This window comes from Malurus melanocephalus, unplaced genomic scaffold (assembly GCF_030028575.1).
Source record: "Malurus melanocephalus ecotype Western Australia unplaced genomic scaffold, MMel_1.1 scaffold_478, whole genome shotgun sequence".
In the NCBI taxonomy this organism is placed as follows: domain Eukaryota; kingdom Metazoa; phylum Chordata; class Aves; order Passeriformes; family Maluridae; genus Malurus; species Malurus melanocephalus.
In genome coordinates, this window is record NW_026623710.1 from 524790 (window position 1) to 533041 (window position 8252).

General features: G+C 37.9%; 1 protein-coding gene across 1 annotated transcript; it reads right to left on the reverse strand.

Moving 5' to 3' along the window:
- Nucleotides 1-638: 638 nt before the first annotated feature.
- Nucleotides 639-7497, reverse strand: LOC130582292 (semaphorin-3E-like; the record flags this gene model as incomplete). The annotated part of the gene is made up of 3 exons (XM_057380905.1): nt 639-3911; nt 5141-5280; nt 7430-7497. Coding segments are annotated over 3 exons (661 nt in total), but the record flags the coding sequence as incomplete, so codon positions are not given.
- Nucleotides 7498-8252: the final 755 nt, after the last annotated feature.

Here is an 8252-nt window from a genome sequence, read left to right on the forward strand (position 1 = left end):
ATGATTCAAGTTCTTCTTCAAACATGACTGTCACCAGTGCTATTCTGGCACCTGAATATTTCCCCTTCAGGGCAATTATTTTTCTCTCTTGCCTACCTAAAGAGATCTGTTTCATGCTACAGAGCAGTGGTGTACATCCTGGAAGCCTATTTTGAGATCTACAAGCCAGGAATTTCACAGCAGGTTAACTGGWGTGCCAAGAGGATCTGAGAGCACAGTAGTTTGTACAACGTGACAGTAATCTAAAGAACAAATCAAAGGAAGTGTTTAGTCCAAGTGGTCTGGTTTTTCCTTCATCATGAAACAGGGCTGAGTCCAAACAAATTGTTGTCCCAGTGAATTTCCATCCGTTAGAATCTTCCAGGCTCAAGAAACCATGTTCCACTCTCAAAATGCTTTCATGCAGCAGATAGACCAAATCTGTTCCTTACTCTGTGCCAYATTTCCCATTTGTCAAGTCTATATAAACATCTTCCTGTCCTGATCTGTGGTTTCTGCCTGTCCTCATCTGTGGTTTCTGCTCATGAAATACATGGTGAACGACATCTGTAATTAACAATGTGCAACTAGTGAGCTGCAGATAAACATACTGTCTGGGGAAAGCAAATGATAAAAAAATACAGATTATTTCAGCCAAATATGATTCTTAATTATATTTATAATTTGACCATTTCATGCACATACAAAATACATCAAACTCATAATGAAAAGAAGCAGACAATGCCCCCCAAATATACAAAGAAGCATTTTAAATAACATTGTGTTAAATGCACATTTGTGCATATCCTTCCAAAGTACATTTTCACTCTTTCTCTCTTCTTCCATAGATGTCAGAGCACTCTTTGAACAAGACCTTGTAGTTCTGAATTCTCACAGGCATTGCAACCATGACAGGAGCAAGGTATAAGCTACAAATTTAAAGTTTAAAAGGCAAATAAAGAGGTAATGCAATTCTCCACATGTAAACACTAAAGGGATGGGTAGCTAAAAATACACACTCTCATATTAAATCAGGAATCCTGATTTCCATATCACATGATGTCCACCTGAAATCTCTGAGAATGAGACACAAAGTTATATTTGCTCCATGAGGCTGAGATTCTATAATTCCTTTCTAATAGTTCATTAATGATACATTTAGCACTAGATACTTGCAAATGAACCAAAAAAGTAAAAAATAATTCCCATTGCTTTTTAAAATAAGTGGACTCCATAATTAATCAGAAAAGGATTTTAGTAGTGTTTTAAAAGTTTTCCACCAAGAATATCAGTGAGGTTTGTATTGCTGATTAAGTACAGATCAGGGATGCTTGTTCTGTGTGTATTCTCTGCCACAGCCTTCAGTGCTGGCACCTTTCATTTAGCTGTAGACATGCAGGAGATCCTAAATGCAACTAAATTCCATTAAACTGCCACAGAAACATGAATTTATCCAGTCTCYTCTATCAGATCACAGCTAGCTGCTGCCTGGATTCATGCAAGGATGGGCAGAATTTCCAGTCTCATCTCTAAGAGGGATATTGTAGCTAAGAGAAATGCAAACTCWCAGACTACTGATTCCCTTAACAGGCTGATGGAGATTTATCTSCTGCTGTACCCACACCAGGTGAAATCCTGTTTTCCTCACACTGGCTGCTGACAGTGTGCCATGTGTTCTGTCCAAACACTGGGACAGTGTCTGCTCCCAGAGGAGCACAGCAAAGCTCACTGGTCCTGCCAGCAGCTGTGAGTTCTTCTCACAARCAGCTTGTTTGGAAAACACTGGGTKAGCATCGACTGCTGCATTWGTTAACARTGCAAACCACAATATCTGTTACTTGAAGCTCAACATGAAACCCTKTGTAGCTTATGAATCCCTTGTGCATTTTCTTGATGGCATAAAAAACTGGATCATCTTGGTCATTTCCCCTATTGGCATCATATTCTTATTTTAGGAGATAATTCATATGTGGCTCATTTGTKTTTATGTTTAATTTGGGTTTATGTTTATTTTGGGTTTATATTTAACTTGTGTTCAAGTTATTTTTCATTTTTAAAATATTTTAAATTGAAAAAAAAATCAAAAATCCAATCCACATTGTAATCCTAAATTTCTCAGGTGGTGAAATGCTAGTTTTTCTTCATTTTCTGCATCTGGATTCTTGTATTTCAAGCAAKATATATATCTATAGATCTATATGTATATTATATCTAGATCTATATAGACATATATATACACATACATACATTTTTTTTTTTTAAAGTATGCCTTGAAAGACCTAGGTTGTAAGTGACTTAGTTTTTTTTTGGTGTCTTTTCCTGGTATCACTCATAAGAGCAGAAAAGCAGCCCTTTAGACWAGAGATCACACATCAGAAAAAGATCTGTGTGGAGCAGATCCTGAAACTATAGAAACCAGCTGCATGATACTGGTTTTGTTTCTAATCTTCATCCTAACTTTTTATGACTGCATTTTACCGCAAAAGCACATTAACAACATAAAGCAAAGCTTATTTTAAATGCTGCCTTTCCAGTATAAATTACTTCCAGCACTGCCTTCTAAATCTGTGAGTTTAGCACATGGAGACTAAAAGTGTCTGCTGAAAGCAAACCAGCTGTGGATCTCGCTAATACTTCTCTGCTAACACGTATTTCTTCAGAAAACAAATTTAAATATCGGGTTTCGCTTTCTTTTGCCACAAGAGGGCGATCCCTTAATTCGCGTTACCACTGAGGCAATGCACCGACACAAGATGGACTCATTTTCGATCTAAACCATTATTTCAACTTCTTATGTAGATAAATTGATGAATTTCATTCTGTCTGTGTTCTCAGCATGCATGTGATTTACATCAAGTTACCAGGCAARACAATTTAGCTGTGGGAGACACTGCGCTTCATAAATGACTGATACCCCAAAAAATGGTGGGAAGTAAATAGAATTTCTGTTCATTATCTTTAGAAATAGCAGTACACTGTATTAACACAACTCTTTGTTCTCAGTGATAAACTCAGACAGGTCGCAATCAAAAGGAATAAGATCTTAAGACGTGCTGCTTTCAGAAGCATGAGAAATTTGTGAAACAAAGAAAAGATATGTGTCACACTTGTCATCCACCTGTGAATGCTCTAGCTATTTGAATTTGTTAAATATGCCATCATGTGCAACAATATACAGCGCAAGCACGATCCACACAGGAAACTGATTCAAGCACTCAGAGTCTGAAGATTGTCACGTCCTCCCTAATGCAAAACTCTGATTGCATTGACTTACTTAGAACCAGATAGCTGGGAAGATTTCATTTAAATGCTTCTAAACAGTCATCATGAGTGTACAATATAACTTACCATAGCATTTTTGTTTTCAGTCCCAATATTTTACATATATAAACCTGTGAGATTTATTCAAACCATGACTGATTTCTCCCTCTTAAGTCCAAATAAAATTTTAATCAGAAACGGTGGATGGATTTTGTCCATCAAGAGTCAGCTATGTTCCTGGGCAACCGGTAATGCTCTGGCCTGATCCTTGTCTTCTTCTCCTGAGGGTTGGCATATTTCCACTTGGATGGGGACATTTTCAGCTTTTTTCTCTTCTTATCTGTACACCACACTTTTTCACAGTATTCTTCCACCCTTTGGAAGTTGCTGTAACCTATCAGTTGAAGAAATTCTTTATACCATGGCTTTGAAGCCTGAGGTATACTGCTCTGCATTGGGCATGGCATTTTGTGAGGTATCTCCTCCTCATAGTCTTTATTGAACATTTCATCCACTCGTTCTTCCTCAACTACTTCCAGGGTGATTTTCCTGACAGTGTGAACAATGCTGTGTTCCACTGTCTGACAGAAATAAGTTCCTGCATCCAGTCGATGCAGCTTCAGGAATAAAAGGCCAAGGTCCATTTTTATTACTCTATCATCTGTCTTCACCTGAAAAAAAAAATAGCAGTTATGGAGCACAGGCCTTTGCTATTACATTAAAGCAGTGCAATTATTTCTGAACTGTACTTCCATGACTGTAATATTAAATTTAGAGAGGAAGATTAGAGATCCTCAAACCTTTAATTCACAGGGTTTTTTAATAACAAAAATGTTTACTTGAAGTTGACAAGAGATTGAGCTGTAATGGAGAATAATCTAAAGAATCTGGGAAGSGTGGAAGAACATATAGTGGAGCAGGCAGATTCCTGTTTTAATTGCAGCAGAAATAAGTTAGAAACGTGCAAATAACCTACTGGATGGAAAACAAAAAGGGGACTGAGGAATAATAATAATTCCACTGAGGGATGAGAAATTGGATGAGAGCTGGCCACATCCACTTGCAGAAAGCAAATTGTTTCTTGTGCTGGAGAACAAGAAGTGAGGCCAACAGGTCAAGTGAGGGCATTCTCCACATCTACCCGGCACTGATATCCCACCTGCTGCACCCAGCTCTGCAATCCTCAGTGCAAGGCAGACCTGGACCTGCTAGAGAGGGACTGGAGGAGGGTCACAAAAACGAAGAGAGGAATGGGGCACTTCTCCTGTGAAGAGAGAGCTGGGGTTGATGAGTCTGGAGGAGAGGAGGCTCCAGGAAGACCATATTGTGACCTTTCAGTACTTAAAGCAGGTTATAAGAAAGATGGGAACTTTTTACCAGGCCCTATAGTGACAAATCTGCACTGTAGTGATATCTGCGCTGATGTGCATCAGAGAGATATTGAGGAATAAATATAATGACAGTTTCATAATGACAAAATATATATAAAAGGGGCAGAGAATCCACCAATACCCATTTGCAAAAGATTCTGCAATGCAATGGGTGAGGCAGCAAGAATGAATAGATGTTAAGTTGTTAAGACACTGGGAATAAATAGTATGTACATATTTCACCCCTGCAGGAACATACCAAGAGACCATATCAATCCATACAATGGATTTTCCTTTGTTTTGAGATCTTAGATAATCTTCACTACATTTCTAACATCTGCATTCAAGATGCTGAATGCAAACACCAGGTGAAATACTCAGGTCTATCAATTCAAGAGACCAGATGTGCACAGTGATTTTCCCTGACATCCATGGACATTTCAGCAACTGGTACAGAAATTCAGTGAAGAGGTAATATTCCTAACAAAACACTCTTTTGCTGAAAAAGGTTAGTCTATGATAATGTTTACCTCTTCCTTCTTAGTTTCATGTGCTCTCTGGACAAACCAAATTACTTTTGCTTGTAAGGTCCGAGGGGTGCACTCCAGCAGGGTGCTGTTGTACTCTATTCCATAAACAAGTCGCTCCTCAGTCCTCTCCAGGACTTCACCTGGAAGGGAAATAAATGTTTCATAGATGTGTTACTGCAAATACTTGTTACACTCCATGCTCAGGGTATAATTACTTTTAAGAGCTAAATTTAATTTAGGTCCAACCAGTGACTGAAAAGTATTGTCTTATGAAGACCTGCCCTGCTCAATGAATTTTCCCATCATCTCAGATTTTCACAGCATCTGACCAAATTGTGCAGTGACTCACCTGAGATTATACACAGAGAAACAGATCTCAGCCTTTCACACTGCTAATTGCTTGTGCCTGGTTCTTATGAATAGTTAATTTCATTTGCACTCAGTGGAACAGGAGGATTCAAAACATGTTTAAATATAATAAATAATTCAGTTTTTTAGGGATATTACTGACAGTCCAGAACTTTTTGCAGAATGGAACTTATTGTTCCATTGGTATTTATTTTGCAGAATAAATACTCAAACCAACATTATACATATCTATGCTATACATGTGTAAACTGAATGTACAGTTTGGGGCTAGGAGTGCTAATAAAAACAAGGTGAATGAATTTAATCAAAATTTAATTCTGGTTTTCAATCCAATAAAATATCTGGAGGAGGATAAACTAGTTGTTGCACTTGATGAATTCAATTGCCTCATTAATTAAATAATTTTCTTCCATAATAGAGGGAAAGATTCTTGAGACTGAAAAGCTTTATACCCTAAAAAAATCAACTATTTTATATAATTGTGATTTCTCTGCTGTATTTGAAATTTGTGGAACAATTAGCATTTATTATTAAAATATTCTTTTCCAAATTGTACTATATCCTCCAATGGACTTCAATTATAATAAAGCTTTCTCTGGTAATATATATATATCTAATATTTAATATTTAAAATAGTGTTTCTCTCGCTGTCTTTCTAGAAGAACCTTTTATGTTGGGTTTTTTTTTTCTTCTATAATTGTATTGTCTGCTATTCTGCAAAATACTGAGGATTTGCCTGCAAATATTTTCTCTTGGTTTTACTATTCTCAATACCCATGTTTGAAATCCTCACTATGAAAGGTTTGGAAAGTTGTTTGGACAACAATATTAGGCACAGTTCTCTGTCCTTTTTATTTAATAAAAAATCTTTATAATGACCATAAATATACATTTTTGTTTTGGCATGTCCTTGCCCATGTCTATGTTTCGATTCTAAATCCTGACATAATTTCATACACATTTCAGCCCAGTTGTTGCTTCTCCCTGCCCCTTCTTTCTGCTTTTATTGGCTTGTTGGGAGCCATTGAGATACATTATCCACATCTTGTCTGAATGTCAGTGCTGCAGGACCACATGGACATTACAGGATGCACCTGACACACACCACTGAGACAATCACCCTTAGACCTGCATGGGGTGGGCTCAAACCCACAGCTCTCATAACATTATAGGAACATGCCAGTGAAAAAAGGCAGGTGAGATCATGGTCTGGCTGATGCTCTTGGCAAACCCCGTGCTGGCTGTTTGTCCYAGGTTAGCTGAGTATTGTATTCCTATCATCTGCTTATGTTAGAGGAAAGTTAAACAACCCTTCTGTAACTATACATTAGTTGAGACTGCTCTGGTTTGTTTGGTGATGTTCCTTCCTTCAAGGACAATGGGAGGGAAAGGTACAAGACACACACGTTTTGTTTGGGTTTTTTTCGGAGGCTCTGGGCGATCAGCGGCAGAAAAGAAGCTGCCTGCTCTCTGGGACTGCTCCTTTTTCCTCCCTTTCTTTGAACTTGTTTTTTTTTTTCCTTGAATTTTTTTTTCCTTCTTCGTCATCTGAGGATTGGAGGATTCCCGTGGCACGACAGGCGAGAAAGATCCTTCAGTGAACCACCAGAGAGAGACTCTGAGCACCCCTCTGGGGGCCCCAGAGGGGAAGCTACTCCCAGGAGGGAAGAGAAAGGCTTTAAGATCTAACAGCTGATTCCACAGGTTTTTTTGCTTTTATAATTTTAAATGAATACCTTTTTTTCTCTTTTCTTTTCACTTTCCTCTCTGTGGAAAAATTTGTCTCTAGGACCTGGGTGGGGAAAAGAAAGCAGGGGAGGTTTGCTGGAACTTGGGAGTGTTTGCTCCCATTGGGTTCATTCAAACCACGACACTGTTGCAGAGAGTTCCAGGCAATTTTCAGGGGTGTGAATACATTACCAATGAACTGCTGGCCAAAGCACTGCTGCGCCGCGTTCCCGTGACGGACGTCTTGTCTGCGGAAACGTCTGCAGGGGAAAAAGTGGAATTATTTGAGAGAACATGTTTAGTTTACATGTTGTTTGATGTATGTTAAACTGGCATTCATTAAAAACTTAAGAACTTAAACCTTAATTAACAATTTATCGCTGTTGTAAGAAGTATCCATTTATAAATCAGTATTTTGTCTCCATTCAACCTACTGGGAATCATGTGTCTGAAAAAAGGAAACAGCCTTGTCTGGAGAAAAGGCACAATTATGTGTCCATTTTATATATAAATCCACTGATCTTATAAATATAAAAGAAGATCCTTTCATCCAACTAGGTAACATTCAGTCAAAGGAACTTTTAGACTGTCTTTGGGTTCTCTCTCTCTCCAGAAAAGAAGGAAATTTTCATTTTTTAATTTGGAACCATTTGCCATGTATGTGAGTGGTACTTCTTTTATCCTTCACTCTCATGTTTTGTTTTGTTTTGTTTTTTTCACTTGGGAATCTCAAAGCACAGAGGAAATACTTTATTTTATTTCACCTTTGTATCACCTTTGTATCAAAGAGTTACTGAGCTCATTTTTCTCAACAGAGAAACAGACACATTCATGACATGCCCATGCCTAGAAAGTGAACTGGTGGCAGAACTGTGATCACAACCTGGGAGCCCTGGTTTCAACCTGGAAATAATCTAAGTGCTTTTGAAAGAAAAAATTATTTTGACATTTGGGGTTTGGGTTTTCTATATGCATTTACAGAAAAAAAAGTGAAAACCATTATTATATGGTGCAT